This window comes from Microcaecilia unicolor, chromosome 3, assembly GCF_901765095.1.
Source record: "Microcaecilia unicolor chromosome 3, aMicUni1.1, whole genome shotgun sequence".
NCBI classification, from domain to species: Eukaryota; Metazoa; Chordata; class Amphibia; order Gymnophiona; family Siphonopidae; genus Microcaecilia; species Microcaecilia unicolor.
Window position 1 is genome coordinate 27139970 of NC_044033.1, and position 19826 is coordinate 27159795.

Here is a 19826-nt window from a genome sequence, read left to right on the forward strand (position 1 = left end):
GTAAACAGGGCCCTTAGAAGCTTGTTGCATGATAGTGTAATAAAAATGCCACGTATGCTCAGAAATGACATTTTAAAAAGCTTGCAGAGGAATGTACACCGTTCTTTAAATTAGTCACCTTATTTTCTAACTCCTCTTACTCCCTTACCTAGCTATATGCTCCATCTTTGCTTATACCCTTTACTGTCAATTAAAATGATCTATTAAAATGATCTAGTCTTACTGTACACCGCCTTGAGTGAATTTCTTCAAAAAGGTGGTAAATAAATCCTAATAAATAAATAAATAAACATGCCATGCACTGTCAGATATGCTCATGAATATTAAAGAGTAACATATAAATGTCCTGCCAGGGAACGTGCCTTCTGCTGTGAAATGTATACATAAATGTTGAAAAATGAACCCAAGAAAACAACTGTGAATGCAGATAGAAAAATACAAAAATACCTAAAAAATTATTAAACTATACATAAGAAATGAAATGCAAATCCAATTATTATGTGTGTACATATAATGAATGTGAACCATGATGTTATCAAAGAATAAACCTATAGAAAATAACTTCTTTTAAACATATGAGAAAGGATGAAATGAAAATCAGATTGTGAAATATACCAATATCTGAAAACCAATTGTGATATAAATGAACATGTATATGTCTGCTGTGTAATGAAAAAAATAAGAGGCAGAGGCATGCTAAACCACTGTGTACGATAAACTGTGAAAACAAAACCTTGAATATATTGACAAAATACTGTGTGATAACACCAGCCTCAAGTGATTGGATAAAATCATTGAATGAGTGAGAACTTCAGCGACATAATTCTTGAAAGAATTACACTGACTTCCTATAAAAGCTAGGGCTCAGTTTAAACTTTGTGTCACTATTTTCAAAATTATACATGGAGATTCCACTGTACTTGAGTGACTGGATTACTTTACTACACTGAAGTTCTGTCTATAAGATTCAGAATCAAATGCTTCTAGCTTAAATGTACTAAAATGTACAAATGTACTCACTCTGCTGCTCCCCAGTATCTCTCCAGACTCGTCCTTCCCTACACCCCTTCCCATGCACTCCACTCCATGGATAAATCCTTCTTATCTATTCCCTTCTCCACTACTGCCAACTCCAGACTTCGCGCCTTCTGTCTCGCTGCACCCTACGCCTGGAATAAACTTCCTGAGCCCCTACGTCTTGCCCCATCCTTGGCCACCTTTAAATCTAGACTGAAAGTCCACCTCTTTAACATTGCTTTTGACTCGTAACCACTTGTAACCACTCGCCTCCACCTACCCTCCTCTCCTCCTTCCTGTACACATTAATTGATTTGATTTGCTTACTTTATTTTTTGTCTATTAGATTGTAAGCTCTTTGAGCAGGGACTGTCTTTCTTCTATGTTTGTGCAGCGCTGCGTACGCCTTGTAGCGCTATAGAAATGCTAAATAGTAGTAGTAGTAGCTTTACCCACAGCCAAAAAGATTAAGTCACAAAGGGGTATGAAACCTATATCTAATATAATAAAACGCACCCTCAACGTTCTGAGGACAACGTTCTGTGAAGCCGTGAAGCCTTGAAGCCATCTGACGTCACTCCCAGGCTGAAGGGTTCGTGGATTCGTGGTGTGAAGCCTTCAAGCCAGCCAGCCGTCTCTACCCCGCCCTCGCCTCAAACCAAACAAATCCGGAAGCGAAGCGTCAGGGAAGGAGGCGGCGCTCCCGACGTCTAGCCTTCCCTTCGCTGTGTTCCGCCTTCAAAAGAAGGCGGAACACAGCGAAGGGAAAGCTAGACGTCGGGAGCGCCGCCTCCTTCCCTGACGCTTCGCTGCACGAACCGCCACGGAGGTAAAGTTAAAACGAAGAAGAAAAAAAAAAAGGATGCATGGATGCGAACGGGGGGGGGGGGGGGGGCATGGATGCGAAGGGGGGGGGCATGGATGCGAAGGGGGGGGGGATGCGAAGGGGGGGCATGGATGCGAAGGGGGGGGGAGAAGAGGGCGGGCCAGGCTGGGACATGGGAGAGAGAGGAGCATGGATGCGAGGGGGGGGGGGTCATGGAAGGGAGAGAGGGGACTTGCTGGAAAAGGATGAATGGAGGCGGCAGGGGACAGAGGAGCATGGATGGGCATGGATTGGGAGGGTAGGGCTCAGGGAGAGAGGGGAATTACTGGAAATGGATGAATGGAGGGGGCAGGGGACAGAGGAGCATGGATGGGCATGGATTGGGAGGGCAGGACTAAGGGAGAGAGGGAATTTGCTGGAAAGGGATGAATAGAGGGGACAGATGGGCATGGATGGATATGGATTGCAGGGCAGGCCTCAGGTAGAGAGGGCAATTGCTGGATTGGGAAAAATGGAGGGGCCAGGTGACAGATGAGCATGGATTGGAAGGGCAGGCCTCAGGGAGAGGGAAATTGCTGGATAGGGATGAATGGAGGGAACAGATGGGCATGGATGGATATGGATTGCAGAGCAGGCCTCAGGTAGAGAGGGGAAATGCTGGATAGGGAAAAATGGAGGGGCCAGGTGACAGAGGAGCATGGATGGGCATGGATTGGAAGGGCAGGACTCAGGGAGAAGGGAATTGCTGGATAGGGATGAATGGAGGGGACAGATGGGCATGAATGGATATGGATTGCAGGGCAGGCCTCAGGCAGAGAGGGGAAATGCTGGATAGGGAAAAATGGAGGGGCCAGGTGACAGAGGAGCATGGATGGGCATGGATTGGAAGGGCAGGACTCAGGGAGAGGGGAATTGCTGGATAGGGATGAATGGAAGGGACAGATGGGCATGGATGGATATGGATTGCAGGGCAGGCCTCAGGCAGAGAGGGGAAATGCTGGATAGGGAAAAATGGAGGGGCCAGGTGACAGAGGAGCATGGATGGGCATGGATTGGAAGGGCAGGACTCAGGGAGAGGGGAATTGCTGGATAGGGATGAATGGAAGGGACAGATGGGCATGGATGGATATGGATTGCAGGGCAGGCCTCAGGCAGAGAGGGGAAATGCTGGATAGGGAAAAATGGAGGGGCCAGGTGACAGAGGAGCATGGATGGGCATGGATTGGAAAGGCAGGACTCAGGGAGAGGGGAATTGCTGGATAGGGATGAATGGAGGGGACAGATGGGCATGGATGGATATGGATTGCAGGGCAGGCCTCAGGCAGAGAGGGGAAATGCTGGATAGGGAAAAATGGAGGGGCCAGGTGACAGAGGAGCATGGATGGGCATGGATTGGAAGAGCAGGACTCAGGGAGAGGGGAATTGCTGGATAGGGATGAATGGAGGGGACAGATGGGCATGGATGGATATGGATTGCAGGGCAGGCCTCAGGCAGAGAGGGGAAATGCTGGATAGGAATGAATGGAGGGGGCAGGTGACAGAGAAACATGGATGGCCATGGATTGGGAGGGCAGGGCTCAGGGAGAGAGGGGAATTGCTGGAAAAGGATGAATGGAGGGGGCAGGGGACAGATGGCCATGGATTGGGAGGGCACGGCTCACACTCTCTCTCTCATATACAATGTCTTTCTGACTCTCACTCTCACACACTCTGTCTCACACTGTATCACATTCACTCTCTATGTGCCACACAGTCACTCACACACTCGCTTGGTCTCATACACACACTCTCTCTCACACTGTGTCTCACATACACACTTGCACACACTCTCATTCTCACACACACACTCTCTCACAAACACACTCACACCCAGACTCACTCTCTCTCTCACACACTCACACTTTCACTCTGACTCTCAAACAGTCACTCTCACATACACTCTCCCAAACATACACACTCCAAGGAAAACCTTGCTAGCGCCCGTTTCATTTGTGTCAGAAACGGGCCTTTTTTACTAGTATACAATAAAACATATCAAAATGCCTAAATATAAAAAGCTAATTACAATCTATATAAAAGACAGCAGCTAAATTAATCAGTGATGGACGATGGGTTGACCATGTTTCTCCTGTGCTTATGAATTTGCATAGGCTACCATGCAAAGCCAGAACTAAATTTAAATTGTTGATGCTAGTTTTTAAAATTTTAGATGTAATTTCCCCTTCATATTTGCAAATCTATGTTCAATTTTATCAAAGAAAAAGACCTTTAAGGTCTTCTCAAAAGATTAAATTGGTAGTTCCTTCATGGATTGTATGTGGACTGAAGAAGAAAACTTTCAATATGATAGTTATAGGGAAGGTTTCAGAAATGTGAAACTCTCTTGAGGTTCATTTTCAAAGCACTTAGACTTACAAAGTTCCATAGGTTACTATGGGGCTCATTTTTGAAAGAGAAAAACATCTAAAAAGTGGCATAAAGCAGCATTTGGACATTTTTCTCACAAACCGTCCAAATCAGTATTTTCGAAACCTTTTTTTTTTTTTTTTTAGACATTTTTCTATACTGTTCGTCTGCAGTGCATCCAAATCTCAAGGGGGCATATCGGGGTATGATAAGGGAGGGATTTGGGCTTCCTAAGTTTTTCAGCCATAATGGAACAAAATAAAACTAAAACTAAGATGTTTTCAGTTAGACCTGTTTTTATAACGAATAAGGCACAAAAATGTACCCTAAATGACCACTAGAAGGAATCAGGGATGACCCCACCAACCCCCTGAAAATGTGAACAAAAATATGACTTACCAGCCTCTATGACAGCCTCAGATGTTACAGTCAGGTCAATTAGAGCAGCATGAAGTTCCCTGGAGTAGTGTAGTGGTTAGTGCAGTGCACTGTGGAGTAGGGGACACGGGTCCCTATCTCCCTCTACCTGTCACACTTGTGGTGGAAACTGTGACCTCTCCCAAAGTCATCAAAACCCTACTGTACCCACAAATAGGTGCCCCCTTCACCCATAAGGGCTATTGTAGTGGTGTACAGTGGGGGACAGAGGGTTTTGGAGGGCTCAGGGGAAAAGATAAGGGAGGAAAAGTGAGATGTACACCTGGGAGCATTTTTTATGAAGTGCACAGACGTGTCCCCTAGAGTGTCGCATTGCTCTGCTGGGATGTCTGGGGAACCAGTATGCTAAAAATGCTGGCTCCTCCTACATCTCAATGGCTTGATTTTCTACATTTTGCACTTACTCGTTTTGGTTTGGGGTTTTTTCAAAAATGGACCAAAATAACAAAACATCCAAAGCACAAAACCTTGTTCAAAACAGTATTTTTGACCGTCTTCAAATCTAAGCTAAAAGCCCACCTTTTTGATGCTGCTTTTAACTGCTAACCCTTGTTCACTTGTTCAGAACCCTTATTTTATCATCCTCTCTTTAATATTCCCTTATCTCTTGTTTGTCCTGTTTGTCTTTCCTAATTAGATTGTAAGCTCTGTCGAGCAGGGACTGTCTCTTCATGTTCAAGTGTACAGCGCTGCGTATGTCTAGTAGCGCTTTAGAAATGATAAGTAGTAGTAGTGTTTGGGATTCTGGAATCTTGCTATTCTTTGGGATTCCAGATTCTTGCTACTCTTTGGGATTCTGGAATCTTGCTACCCTTTGTCCTTATCCCTTATTTGTCCTGTTTGTCTGTCCTAATTAGATTGTAAGCTCTGTCAAGCAGGGACTGTCTCTTCATATTCAAGTGTACAGCGCTGCGTACCTCTAGTAACGCTACAGAAATGATAAGTAGTAGTAGTAGTATTTTCAGAAAAAAAAAATACAGACGTTTTTCTTTTTCAAAAATGACCTTTTTTCCTGTTCAGATTTTGGATGTTTTGTGCAAAATGTCCAAAGTCAGACTTGGACATCATATCGAAAATGCCTCTCCACGTAACTTTATAAGTCTAAGTGTTTTGAAAATACACCTCTTTGTAGTCTATGTGCTTTGAAAATGAGCACCTCTACCTCTTAGCATCAGAGCAATATCAGATTATATGTGCTTTCGCTGCTCACTGAAGACATAGTTGTTTCAAAAGTATTTTACACAATTTTATATTGAAGAAGAATATGTAAATTTTATTTATAGTTGAGATTTGAGACTTTGTATTCATGGATGAATATATTTGATGTAAGCATTTGATGATATTATGAGACGTACTGTTAGGGGTTTGTATCTGTGATCTGCCTGTCACTTTGGGTTAAGCGGAATATAAACGTCTCTAATAAATTACATTTAAATTAATTTGAAAGCTTTTTAAAGGATTTGTAGAACAAGGAAAAGTACACTGGAAATGAACTCCTGAAGTTCAAACCCCAAAAAAACAAACTGCACTGTAATGCTGCTGAACGTTAATTTCATGTTGTCATTCAATCAATGAAGGCCCATATTTTTTTTTTGTAAAAACAAAGCTCAGTTGCCGAAAAAGCAAGGAGTGTTGCAGGCTGTTTACTTTGAAACTGAGCAGCCTACTCCCTTCTAGCTGGCACCAAGATCTCCTCATCATCTGGCAGAAAGATTACTGTTGCAAGAGGCAGGTGGCCTCAAAAGTTGAGAATAATGATGGAGGTTTGCAATGCAAAAATGCTATTTGCTTTAACAAACCACAGGCTGTAACGTGCCACAACCAAGGTGGTGATCTTTATTCTAGAGGTGCCAAACTGAAAGGATGAATTAATCTTACTAGGATATGATTTCAAAGGCAACAGTTATGTAATATGTAAATGGCTTGTTCTGTAAAACAGAGGTCTTTCAATGAAGAGGTGAATCACAAAACTTGCAGGTAGGGACAGGAGATTCACAACCTCTACATATCCAGCCACTCCTCTATATATGTGCACATTACTTATTCTCAGTAAATATTTCCCGCCTAACACTATATTGTCCACTGTCTTTTAGCAAGTCAAGACTTATTTTATTTTCTATCACACCACTGAATGATATGTGTATAGTAAAAATCTTAAGTAAACAATAGGAGGATAACCATACAGAACTCCAAGATACAAGTTCACCAAACATATAAAGAGGAATCCAATAGAATTTATATGGAAATATGATGTTTGATTTTAACAAAATATTTCTAAAAAGCAAGGAAAAGACCTCAAAACGCCCGACCGCTTACTTTCAGTTTTCGGCGGCTTTAACTGGGGGCGTGGTGTTCATCACTGGTCATAAAAACCTTGCTTGGAAAGAATTATTTTAACTTTTAATTTATTTTCAAATTTATTTCCAAAAACTTCACATAACACCCCAGCCAATACATTTCCCCTTCAGAATCATCCCCATCACAGTAGCACAATTAAAACCGATTAGTGAACATACTTATTACAGTACTACTACTATAAATCACTTCTATAGCGCTACCAGTCGTACGCAGCGCTTTACAATTGAACATGAAGAAAGACAGTCCCTGCTCAAAAGAGAGAGAATAGCAGATTTGCAGACTATGAACCTGCAAAAAAAAAAAAAAAATTCTCTAGGAGCACTATGGTTTCTTGAATACTATTAGAATAATGGTGAGTGCACAACTAAAAATACTGGGAATTATATTTGATAAACATCTATCTATGGACAGTCAAGTATCAGCAGTCACAGCAAAAAGCTTCAGAACATTATGCCAACTGAGAAGGATTAGAGACTATTTTCCTAGACAATCATTCTAGCTAATAGTGCAATCGATGATATTGTCACAACTAGATTATTGTAACGCAGCATATATAGGATGTAAAAAGAACACACTAAAATTGATACAAAACACGGCAGCAAGACAGATATTTAAAAAGTCAGAATACAAACGAGCAACACCACTGCTTGAAATGCTAAACTGGCTTCCAATCAAGGCAAGACTGTTTTTTGAAACCACCATCCTCATTTTCAAAATAATATTTGGAATGGCTCCTGACTATATGCTAGATCTGACTGACCTGTCCTCAAGAAATGCAAGCCCAGAAACCAGAAGCTACTTTCCTCTTCATTTACCCAACTGCAAAAACATAACTTACAAAACCATACACACGGCTGGATTTAGTTATCTGGGATCCAAATGGTGGAACTCAATACCCAAGGCTGCAAGAACCATTATTGATTATCTTCAATTCAGAAAAGAACTGAAAACCTACCTTTTCAAAAAATTCTATAGTTAAATTTAAAAGATGGAACTGATGTCCCACACCACTTTGTAACTAAAATACACTGCTGTAACTTTGCCTAACTGTAAACTGTAAGCCACTTCGAACTGAAACTTGTTTTTGGATAATAGTGGGATACAAGAATGCATAAATCAATAAATAAAATAAAGGCAATAACATGCATTATACTAATGTAAGGAGTCACAAAACAGAGGGAAAACAGCATACAAAAGCAACCAAACAAACAGAAAAAGTAAACACTGGGCCTTCAGGAATGAGAAAAATGCAATCCTTTATTAATGATGAATACCCGACACGGGCCATGTTTCGGCGTACAAACGCCTGCATCAGGGGTCAAAAAAACTCTTCTAGGTCAGCTAGTTAGCTAGTAGATAAAGATGATTAACAGACAGGTTATGTTCCCTCCAGATACATCAAACCGCGAGTTGGCAGCCTAACCTCTCTGCATCCAGCATGTATTGAATTCACATAAGTCAACACTATCCAGGCTTTTGCTTCTGTGTATTCGCCCTTTTATTCTTCTTAAAGATGGCTTTCCTTGACTTGATGGAGTTACCCACAGCCTTCTTTGCTGCCACATAAGAGAAGGCTGTGGGTAACTCCATCTTCCGAAAACCCTCATGGTGCTACTTCCAGTGGAAGTCAAGGAAAGCCATCTTTAAGAAGAATAAAAGGGCGAATACACAGAAGCAAAAGCCTGGATAGTGTTGACTTATGTGAATTCAATACATGCTGGATGCAGAGAGGTTAGGCTGCCAACTCGCGGTTTGATGTATCTGGAGGGAACATAACCTGTCTGTTAATCATCTTTATCTACTAGCTAACTAGCTGACCTAGAAGAGTTTTTTGACCCCTGATGCAGGCGTTTGTACGCCGAAACACGGCCCGTGTCGGGTATTCATCATTAATAAAGGATTGCATTTTTCTCATTCCTGAAGGCCCAGTGTTTACTTTTTCTGTTTGTTTGTTATACTAATGTAATGCATGTTAGTTTACCGCAGGAAACATAATAATGAGATGCAAAGAAAGCAAAAATCTCATTATTATGTAAATCAAAACACAGCTTACAATGAACACCGCAAATTGCCTTATTCCAGGAAAAATAATGCCAATTCAAAGCTGGCGTTATTTTTCCTGCCTGGAGGAAACTTGCTCCTGATAAAGCCTAAATATTTGAAACAGGTGGTTATGTTGAGCCTTAAAAGATAAGTTACCGATTATTTTTCTGCCCCTATTCAGCTCAAAAAAGGTTTCGTAGATGGTTTCAAAATAAGCTGAAATATTTAGCTGAAAAAATTGTGTGCATTAAAAAAAAAGTGTTGCTTTAATTAAATAAAATAAACTTTTGGTAGGGTGGAGGTTTTTAGACCAATGATTGAAACATTATAAGGTGGGTTAAGCCACTGCATGTTCAAGGCTTACATCGCTACTGAGATCATTTTCCTCCTTAAATACTACTAGTATAGTGTTGAAGGTATTAATATATTTATGAGTTGTTGATATGTGTTTCAGGTACAATAATAGTATTATTGCACCATGAAATAAAAGTGCCAGCTCACTTAAGACAATTCAAAGTGTTCTGGACTATCTTAAATGAGCTGGTACATAAAACACATATGCTCCCCTTCCCCCAAAGATACATTAATATATTGGCAAAGCACCACCCCAACCCCTCAACCACCACCAAAAGCCTGTACCTCCTCCTCCTCCCTAATGAGCCCCAGGTCTACATATGGCAAACCTGGACTAGAGGATTTTTATCAGGAAAATAAATAAATAAATAGTCACTCCTGCCCTGCCAGTGCCAGATTTAAAAATTGTGTTGGCGCCATGTCAGTTCCATTTTCTCTTACAAGCTCCCAGTAAGGTGATTCCGGTTGAGCTGCGTAATAGCATATTATTGATCCCTCTGCGACATCTCTGGAGAGATTTGATGAGGTTGTTTGGCTTGAACAGATAGGTCTCAGATCTTCTCCCTATTCAGGATAACTTGCTTTTCCGGCCGGGTTTGGAAAATGTGGTTTTCCGGAAATGGGCGCAGCAAGGTATAACTAGGTTAGAACATGTGTTGAATCGGCAGGGGCTAATGTTGAACTTAGGGGCACTGGGGCTAGGTTATGACATGGGAGGTACCTTTGCTTATGCCCAGCTGAAGCATTATGTTGACTCGCTGGGTAAGGTGACTTTGGGCTCTAGGCACTGTCATTTCCTGCGGCAGTTTTTACATTCGATACAAGGGGAACGTCTTTCTATTTCTGGGTTACATAGGGCGTTGGGGCGATATCTAGTGCCTAAAGATCGAGAACAAATTCAGCAGCGGTGGGCGGCAGATTTGGTGAGGCCGCATCTTACACTGGACTTTAATGTTCTGACATCTACAATTCCAAGCCTGACGGGTAATGCCGGACTCAGAGAATGCCAGTATCGTGTTCTGCACAGGGCTTACTTAACAAAGGCTCAGATATTTAAGATGGGAGGGGTATCTACACCTTTGTGTGGGAAATGTGGGAGGGCTCCGGGGTCCTTTTTCCACTGTTTGTGGGGGTGCTACAAGGTGCGGTATTTTTGGGACTCCATTGTTCATTATTTGGAAACCTTTTTGGGATCGAGAGTCATGTGCTCCCCGATGGGGATTTTGCTGGACAAATATGAGCTTTTCTTTTTGCAGGGTAGCTCGGCTCGCCAGTTGATCCGGAAAGCCTGCTTGATTGGTAAGCGGCTTATAATGAGTCAATGGGTGGCGGGGTCCCCCCCAGGTTTCTGGCACTGGCGGAACAGATTACATGAGTTCATGTTATTTGAGAGGAGGGGAGTGGGCAGTTCCCCCAGGTGGCGGAGGCAGTTTCTGGACATTTGGGGGCCCTATATCCAAAGTTTGTCTACTAAAGGGAGGAGTTTAGTGGTCAATTCGCTTTAGGCTTCCTGTTAGGAGTAGGCCATTCATTTTCAATACTGATTGGGGGTTCGGGTATCTCCTTAGCGTGGTGGGGGGTGGGTGAGGGGAGTAGGATCATTAATGGCAGGTGGGCATAGAGTTGTTGTTGGTTGGGAGAGGGGTGGGATGTTACACAAAAATATTGATGATACAAGTGAATGTTTTTTCTTCTGTGAAATTGATATGTTTCTCAGTGTGGTTTCAGTTGAATTTAAAAGTTGTATTGCAAATGTTGCTTCATCAATAAAAATTGTTGAAACATAAAAATTGTGTTGGCAACCCCTAGTGGTACTCTTGTGATTCTAGTGTTCAAGCTATCATACACGTTGCTATATCAGCTTGTCCCCTAGTGCTAGTACGAGAATACCACTAGGAGTCACTGGCACCACTTTGAATCTGGCGTTCGCAAGGGCAGGAGTGACTGGGGATCTTTCCTGCCCAGAATCCCATAGACCACCAGGAATGCATTAGATAGGCCTGGGGGGGGGGGGGGGCTATAGGAGGGGTGGGGAGGTACAGAGTCTGTCAGCAGGGAAGAGCAAGGTGGAGGCTGGGGGCAGGGCATGGCCCATTACATAAATGTGTCATTGGGGGCTGAGGATGTGCACGGCTATATTAATGGGGAGAAGTAGTGGCAGCCTCCATGTTTCCACACTGCAGGATAAATAATACAGCTTTCAAGTTTAATTGCAAGCTACATTATTCAGGTATCACCAGAGTAAGTAACCTGAGGTACTGAGATACCAAAGGTTAGTGACTCCCACACTTAACTAAAGTATGGTAAAGAATCAATTATTACTGCACCTTAATAACTACTCCCCTTCTTAATTGGTAAATGTACAGTTAAATAAACATACATAGTAAACATAGTAGATGACGGCAGAAAAAGACCTGCACGGTCCATCCAGTCTGCCCAAGAAGATAAATTCATATGTGCTACTTTTTTATTTGTACAGTCCTCTTCAGTGCACAGACCATATAAGTCTGCCCAGCACTAGCCCCGCCTCCCAACCACCAACCCCGCCTCCCAACCACCAGCTCTGGCACAGACCCTATAAGTCTGCCCAGCACTATCCCCGCCTCCCAACTACCAGTCCCGCCTTCCACCACCAGCTCTGGCACAGACCGTATAAGTCTGCCCAGCACTAGTCCCGCCTCCCAACCACCAGCCCCAGCACAGACTGTATAAGTCTGCCCAGCACTAGCCCCGCCTCCCAACTACCAGCTCTGCCACCCATTCTAGGCTAAGCTCCTGAGTAAATAAAGATAAACAGCCAGGATTTGTCCCACTTGGATCAATTAAACACTGACTGAGAAGATTCCTCCTCACTCCACTTCCCTCTGTTTTGAAGCTTTTTCTGGTTAATTCAAATGCATTATCAACATAAGCAAAAAAATCTTACTTGTAGCCCGTACTCATAAAACCCTTACAGATTAATGGCATAAACCTGCAAACCAAAAAAAAAAAAAAAAAAAACAGGTCATTTCTTTCCTTACCTGATTAACATTTCTGTGAATTTTACAAAGCCAACATATGCCAATTCAAAAGCGCCTCTGTGTCTGGACTGCAAGAGGTGATGCTTAAAATATTCTCCTATTTCTTTAACCTATAGAGAAAGAAGACAGAATTAATTTACTTCATGGCCACAAATATTTGTATACAAGCATACAAGGGGACTGAATATTTTGTCTTTGCCTCTCAATAACTGATTTTCCTGGTTTACATGTGACTTTTCACCTTCTACTTAAAAAGTACTTCAGTCACCTCCTAAAAAGCAAAACATCTACTATAATAAAACTCACCCTCAACGTTCTGAGGACACTGACGTCAGTGAAGCCAAGCCCTGACTTCCTTCAAAAAGGTTTGAAGGTTCGTGGTGGTGAAGCCACCAAAATTGCTCCGGGCCCCCGCCCTCGAGGGCGGAGCTATGGCAAAACAACGAAGGGGTTGGCAGGGAGGGAGGCAGGGAGGCGGAAAATCGCTCTGGGCCCCGCCCTCGCCTCAAACGTCATGATGTCGGGGGCAGAGCAATGGCAGAACAACGAAGGGGTTGGCCGGGGGGGGGGGGGGGGTGTTGGCGACGAAAACCTTGCTAGCGCCCGTTTCATTTGCTCAGAAACGGGCCTCTTTTACTAGTAGATTAAAGAAAAGGCACAACAGCTGAAACCAAAAGAGCTTCTTCTTTGCACAATGGAAAGACTCTGAAAATCAGAACCTATTAGTGGAAGCCAATATGTTTAATAAGCTATGTGCAAGAAAGGGACTATGTACCCATTAAAGCTAGTTCAAGGTTAAAAGAAAAAAAGAAAGTATACCATGGATGTCTTATGTCACTATTAAACAATGACAAAGATGCGCCAGACTACCACACTTCAAACCACCAAATGAATATGGCAGCCGCTTTACTGAACTGTTTCTCTCCAGTCTTGGGTTGTGTTTCATTTGCAGCTGATGAAAAATCCCTACACCACAGGCGGCTTTTGGATCACGATTTTCTGGCCTGTCTCTAGTACCTAAGACATCACTGCTATTTATATCATTGGAACAAATTCAGCTAACTGTCCATTTGAACTTGATTTCCTGTAGTTAGCAGAGCAAAACTGGAAAACCAAGATGACAATAAATAATGTACTTCAAGGAGAACAAATTTAAACTGTGACATGTTTAGCCTGTGTTTTAGCTAGTCTTTCAAAATGGAATACAAACTAATCCTGTACGAACCATACAGCCTGTTTCAATTCTATTATTCTCCGACAATTTCAGTAATGGTAACAAATCAAAAAACAAGGTAATATTTGGTAAAAATATGGATCCTTCTTACAGATTTGATATAACTCGTTTGTCTAATATATGTTGAGATGCTCATAATGAGGAAACAGTCTATAAATACAGAACACTACACTCACCTGGCCCATGTTTTAATTACTTGAGAAATGTTTCATCCATATTGAACTACTGTTTATATGCAGGAGAGTGGACCAGTTGACACAACGTGGACAAACAGTAGAAGCTGTCTGAATTTTGGGTTCAGTGTTGAAACCAGCCCAAAATCAGTATTTGGCCTTGTTTCAGTTTCAGCTGAAAATGCCAGTGTGTTTTCGGCTGAAACCAAAACTCTGCGCTGTGTTCCCATAATGCACTGCCCCCCCCCCGCCCACCCCAAACAGGCTCTGCGTCCTCCCTCCTACCTGAACAATGATCTCCCCTACTCCTTCCTCCCCCCAGACTCACCCATTGGCCACCCGGGTCTACCTTACAATCGCTTGTGGTATAGTGGCGTAGTCAGAGTAGGAGTGATCCCCAGTCACTCCTACTTATGCTGTCTCCGCTGTCAAAACAACTGCTGTGACCTCCAGTTGCAGTCTCACAAGACTGCTGCTACAGGTCGCAGCTGCTAAGATTGGGAATTGCTCCTACCCATAAGTACATAATACCATACTGGGAAAAGACCAAGGGTCCATCGAGCCCAGCATCCTGTCCACGACAGCGACCAATCCAGGCCAAGGGCACCTGGCGAGCTTCCCAACATACAAACATTCTATACATGTTATTCCTGGAATTGTGGATTTTTCCCATGCCAGACCTATTCTCAAAATGGCTACTGCAAACCTACTGACAGCAGAAATGGCATGGGCAGGAGGAAATGAGGATTGTTCCTGCCCTGACTAAGCCATTAGACCACCAGTGATTATAAGGTAGGCCCAGGGAGGGGCCAGATCGAGCTATAGCACTGATATGGTGCAGTAGTGACCTGTTTCAGTTGAAACCCGAGCAGCAAGTTTCAGTCGCAGATTCATTTTCGGCTGACAGGTATGTAGATGACAGCACTAAGCTAGAGGAAAGACATCTAGAGGAGGAAAGACAGAGGGTGGTGGTGAATAGAATCCATGCGAAAGAAAGGAAGGTGAGTAGTGGATTACCTGAGGTCAGTGCTGGGGCTGATTCATCTTGCTGAAAGGTTAGAAGGAAATGTTTGCCTTTTTGTGAATGGCATGAAGATAGCCAATAGAGAGAATACCCCGGAGGGAGTACAAACCATGAGAAGGGATCTCCAAACAAAGAGGCATTACAAGTTGAATAAGGAGATACATTGGGATTGCAAGCACAAGCGTTTGATTTTCGATCCTTCTCTCTTGAACATTGAGTGACAACAGTTGGAAGTACCTGCTCTGCAGATAAATCGAGAATTTATTAAACTATTTCACCATTTGATAATTTGAAATTTGTGACTGATTTACAACCGACTCTAGCAATAAGGCAGGCAGGGTGGGACTCAATGCGATGATGGTTGGAGAAGTGTATTATAGAGGAGATGGATCCTATAGCACATAATGCACTTGGTCTGAGCACTTTATTTTTTATATATATATAAAAATTTAAATTATGTTTTGTATTTTGAGATAGAATATTACTGGTTTCTTGATTTAGTAATATTTTATTACCATTTAGAAGCCAGATTTTACTTTGCACCTCAGAGATTTAGTAGTGCTTTGTTCAATATTTGAGTTGATTATGGCTACCGGGTGGGACTCAAAGTCGGGTCCCGGCAGAAAGTATTCAACAATTAATGAGTGGAGAAAGACTGCTTACATCAGCAGAAGAGAATTCGACCACAGAATGACTGGATGTTTTAAGATTACATAAATTGGTCATAAGAACGGAATTTCATATTAAAACGTTAATTGGATACTGTCATGTACAACGTGTTCCTAGAAGACTGAGATGGAATAAAGAACTGACATTTTTAGATGATAACAATTTTGTAGAATGGTGGAATGAGGCTATTACAAGGTGCTCGTTGGATCTAATGCTATTGACAGCAGATAAATTGCATTCAGAATTATCTATACAACAAGATGAATGTTTTCAAACATAAATTGGAATCCCTTAAGGGATCATTAGGGAGTGCAATCTATGAACCCCAACATCAACAGCATTTGATATTGATTGATAAATATAAACAAGAGATAAAAGCACAGAAGATAACCAAGTACAAGCGAGATGAGGCCAATTATACACTAAATTATATACTATTCTTTTTAGCCTTGTTGTTGCTGTCAATTCCTGATTGATCTGGACTGAAGTTTTGTTGGGGCTCCCTGCTGAGGATTGGTAACCACTGGTAAAAAATACCCTGACAATATAGCTCTCACACTTGTGGAATTAGACGGGTTCTCTTCATTTGTTACAGTGTTAACTTCTCTGGCATCATCGCCAGAGGAGTCACTGGACATATTTACAAAACCTACTTTCTTCATTTTCCGATATCTTCTGGATTTTTTAATAATATTCATCCACAGATAAACAAATCCTTTAGTATAATCGGCCTCATTCGCTTGTAGTTTATCAATCAATATCAAATGCTGTTGATATTGGGATTCATAGACTGCACTCCCTAATGATCCCATAAGAGATTCCAACTTATGCTTTAATTCATCTGGTTGTATAGATAATTCTGAATGCAATATATCTACTATCAACAGCACCTGTTGTATTATGTAATTTCCTAGTAACTTTGTTAGCCACATTGAGCCCACATAAGCTGGGAAAATGTGGGATACAACTACTTGACATTTCTAAAGTGCTACTAGGGTTACGCAGCGCTGTAAAATTTAACATAAAAGGACAGTCCCTGCTCAAAGGAGCTTACAATCTAAAGGACAAATGTACAGTCAGTCAAATAGGGGCAGTCTAGATTTCCTGAAAGGTATAAAGGTTAGGTGCCGAAAGCAACATTGAAGAGGTGGGCTTTGAGCAAGAATTTGAAGATGGGTAGGGAGGGGGCTTGGCGTAAGGGCTCAGGAAGTTGATTCCAAGCATAGGGTGAGGTGAGGCAAAATGAGTGGAGCCTGGAGTTGGCGGTGGTGGAGAAGGGTTCTGAGAGGAGGGATTTGTCCTGTGAGCGGAGGTTACGGGCGGGAACGTAAGGGGAAATGAGGGTAGAGAGGTAATGAGGGGCTGCAGACTGAGTGTATTTGTAAGTAAGAAGGAGAATCTTGAACTGTATGCGGTATCTGATTGGAAGCCAGTGAAGTGACCTGACAAGAGGGGTGATATGAGTATATCGGTTCAGGCGGAATATAAGACATGCAGCAGAGTTCTGAACAGATTGAAGGGGGGATAGATGGCTAAGTGGGAGGCCAGTAAGGAGTAGGTTGCAGTAGTCAAGGCGACCAAATAAATAAATTAGATCCAATGAGCACCCTCTAATAATCTCATTCCACCGACCTACAAAATCTTTATCATCTAATAATCTTGGTTCTTTATTTCATCTTGTTTGGCAGACTAGATGGACGGTATATTTGTGAGTGGCATTGCTGAAGGGTTAAAAGGTAAAGTTTGCCTATTTGCGGATGATACTAAGATTTGTAACAGAGTGGACACCCGGGAAGGAGTGGAAAACATGAAAAAGGATCTGTGGAAGCTAGAAAAATGGTCTAAGGTTTGGCAATTAAAATTCAATGCAAAGAAATGCAAAGTGATGCACTTAGGGAACAGAAATCCTCGGGCGACGTATGTGTTAGGCGGTGAGAGTCTGATAGGTACCGACGGGGAGAGGGATCTTGGGGTGATAGTATCTGAGGATCTGAAGGCGACGAAACAGTGTGACAAGGCGGTGGCCGTAAGTAGAAGGTTGCTAGGTTGTATAGAGAGGGGAGTGACCAGCAGAAGAAAAGAGGTTTTAATGCCCCTGTATAAGTCGTTGGTGAGGCCCCACCTGGAATATTGTGTTCAGTTCTGGAGGCCGTATCTTGCTAAGGATATGAAAAGAATTGAAGTGGTGCAAAGAAAAGCTATGAGAATGGTATGGGATTTGCGTTACAAGACGTATGAGAAGAGACTTGCGGACCTGAACATGTAAACCCTGGAGGAAAAGAGAAACAGGGGTGATATGATACAGACGTTCAAATATCTGAAAGGTATTAATCCGCAAACGAACCTTTTCTGGAGATGGGAAGGCAGTAGAACTAGAGGGCATGATATGAGATTGAAGGGGGGCAGACTCAAGAAAAATGTCAGGAAGTATTTTTTCACAGAGAGAGTGGTGGATGCTTGGAATGCTCTCCCACGGGAGGTGGTGGAGAGGAAAACGGTAACGGAATTCAAACATGCATGGGATAAACATAAAGGAATCCTGTTCCAAGGGAATGGATCCTCAGAAGCTTAGGCGAGATTGGGTGGCAGAGGCGGGGCTGGTGGTTGGGAGGCGGGGATAGTGCTGGGCAGACTTATACGGTCTGTGCCAGAGCCGGTGTTTGGGAGGCAGGGATAGTGCTGGGCAGACTTATACGGTCTGTGCCCTGAAAATGACAGATACAAATCAAGGTAAGGTATACACAAAAAGTAGCACATATGAGTTTATCTTGTTGGGCAGACTGGATGGACCATGCAGGTCTTTTTCTGCCGTCATCTACTATGTTACAGGTCTTTATCTGCTGTCATCTACTATATTACATCTAATTACTGGTCTCAAAAGCTCAAAACTCCCTCTTTATTTAGTGATCAGGAGTATATAAAAGGATAATGGTTTATTTACAGAGGAAAACAGATAAAATAGCAAGTATCAGTAAAGATTTCTATAATTCACTGTAATTCACTGTAATGTTAGCTATACCACCTATAGCTAACAAAAACAAGCATGGTGCCTGTGATTTTTTTTTAATTTATGCAATTATCAATTAAGAGTACAAGGAATAACACCTCATAAAATAAGAAAAATGAGAATAGTGGTGTATATAATTAAGGGCCCTGTTTACTAAGCCACACTAGCATTTTTAGTGTGCGCTAAACGCTAGTCACCCATATGTTCCTATGGACAACTTAGCGTTTAGCGCACGCTAAAAACGCTAACGCGCCCTTAGCGCTACTTTGTAAATAGGGCCCTAAGAATGAAATCTAGTTTTTAAACTAACTATAAACAAAAAGCAAACCCTTTGCCCAGTCAGTCCACAAATATGGAGGGGCAGAAAACTGGCAATTAATGAGATATAAAAAAAGAAAAAGAAGGAATGGAAAAGGCATTAGTAGTCCACCTCCATTCTTAACTCAATGTGCATTAACTTAGAAGACAGTTCAAGGGTTCCAACCTAGTGAAATGCCTTCCAGGATCAGCTACCAAATGTATCGACCAAATACTCAACATGATCCGAGAAGAGAGCAAGGCTTCAAATACTGATGTTGTAATTCACCTGGGGACAAATGACCTGGCCAACAATAACAAGTTTACAGCACAGAGAGCATTCCAAAAGCTTGGGGAGGGACTGCAGCTTTTTCTGAAGTCATTCCTACATGGGGGAAGGGAGAGGAAAGACTATGCAAAACAGCGGAATTCAATAAGTGTACATAAGTACATAAGTAGTGCCATACAGGGAAAGACCAAAGGTCCATCTAGCCCAGCATCCTGTCACCGACAGTGGCCAATCCAGGTCAAGGGCACCTGGCACGCTCCCCAAACGTAAAAACATTCCAGACAAGTTATACCTAAAAATGCGGAATTTTTCCAAGTCCATTTAATAGCGGTCTATGGACTTGTCCTTTAGGAATCTATCTAACCCCTTTTTAAACTCCGTCAAGCTAACCGCCCGTACCACGTTCTCCGGCAACGAATTCCAGAGTCTAATTACACGTTGGGTGAAGAAAAATTTTCTCCGATTCGTTTTAAATTTACCACACTGTAGCTTCAACTCATGCCCTCTAGTCCTAGTATTTTTGGATAGCGTGAACAGTCGCTTCACATCCACCCGATCCATTCCACTCATTATTTTATACACTTCTATCATATCTCCCCTCAGCCGTCTCTTCTCCAAGCTGAGTGGCTCGAGTCTTGGTGTAAAGAAGAAGGTTTTAGATACATAGGAGC

At 42.4% G+C, this 19826-nt stretch overlaps 1 protein-coding gene across 1 annotated transcript in view; it reads right to left on the reverse strand.

Annotated features, from left to right (window-relative positions):
* Positions 1–19826, reverse strand: part of THADA (THADA armadillo repeat containing) — a 649870-nt gene that overhangs the window by 486405 nt on the left and 143639 nt on the right. The window contains 1 exon segment of the mRNA XM_030195792.1: positions 12463–12572. Coding sequence (XP_030051652.1) covers positions 12463–12572 — 110 coding nt within the window.